General features: G+C 73.5%; 1 protein-coding gene across 1 annotated transcript in view; it reads left to right on the top strand.

Annotated features, from left to right (window-relative positions):
- The window catches only part of LOC102756501 (chromosome unknown open reading frame, human C3orf18), a 6,113-nt gene that overhangs the window by 3,570 nt on the left and 2,185 nt on the right, over positions 1-358 (top strand). Inside the window, exon 3 of the mRNA XM_006770465.2 lies at positions 7-28. Coding sequence (XP_006770528.2) covers positions 7-28 — 22 coding nt within the window. The remainder of the gene's footprint in view (positions 1-6; positions 29-358) is intronic.

Below are 358 nucleotides of genomic sequence, written 5' to 3'. Positions count from 1 at the left end.
CGCCTCCCCGCGGGCCCCGCAGGGCAAGGTGGGCGCTGCCCGGCTCCCCACAGCCCGCGCCCCTCCATGACGCCCCCTTCCCCGCCCCACCTCCCTCTACAGGCAGCTGTTGGGGGGGCGCGGGGTGGTGCAGGGTTGTCAGGTTGAGAAATCAGCAGAATTGCTCCACGGCCCACACCCCTCCGCGCGAGGCCAGGCCGGGGCAGCCCGGGGAGCCCCCTGGCCGCTGGGAGCCCAGTCTGCTCCTCTGCGAATGCGAATCTCCGCTCCTTCCCCCTGTGCCCGGGGCAGCTGGCAGAGCAGGAGGGGCCTGGGGAAGATGCTGCGGACGGGCCCTGGCCCCTCTGCTCCCGGAAAG

Source organism: Myotis davidii, unplaced genomic scaffold (assembly GCF_000327345.1).
Source record: "Myotis davidii unplaced genomic scaffold, ASM32734v1 scaffold663, whole genome shotgun sequence".
Classification (NCBI taxonomy): domain Eukaryota; kingdom Metazoa; phylum Chordata; class Mammalia; order Chiroptera; family Vespertilionidae; genus Myotis; species Myotis davidii.
This window is presented reverse-complemented; position numbering and strand designations above follow the sequence as displayed.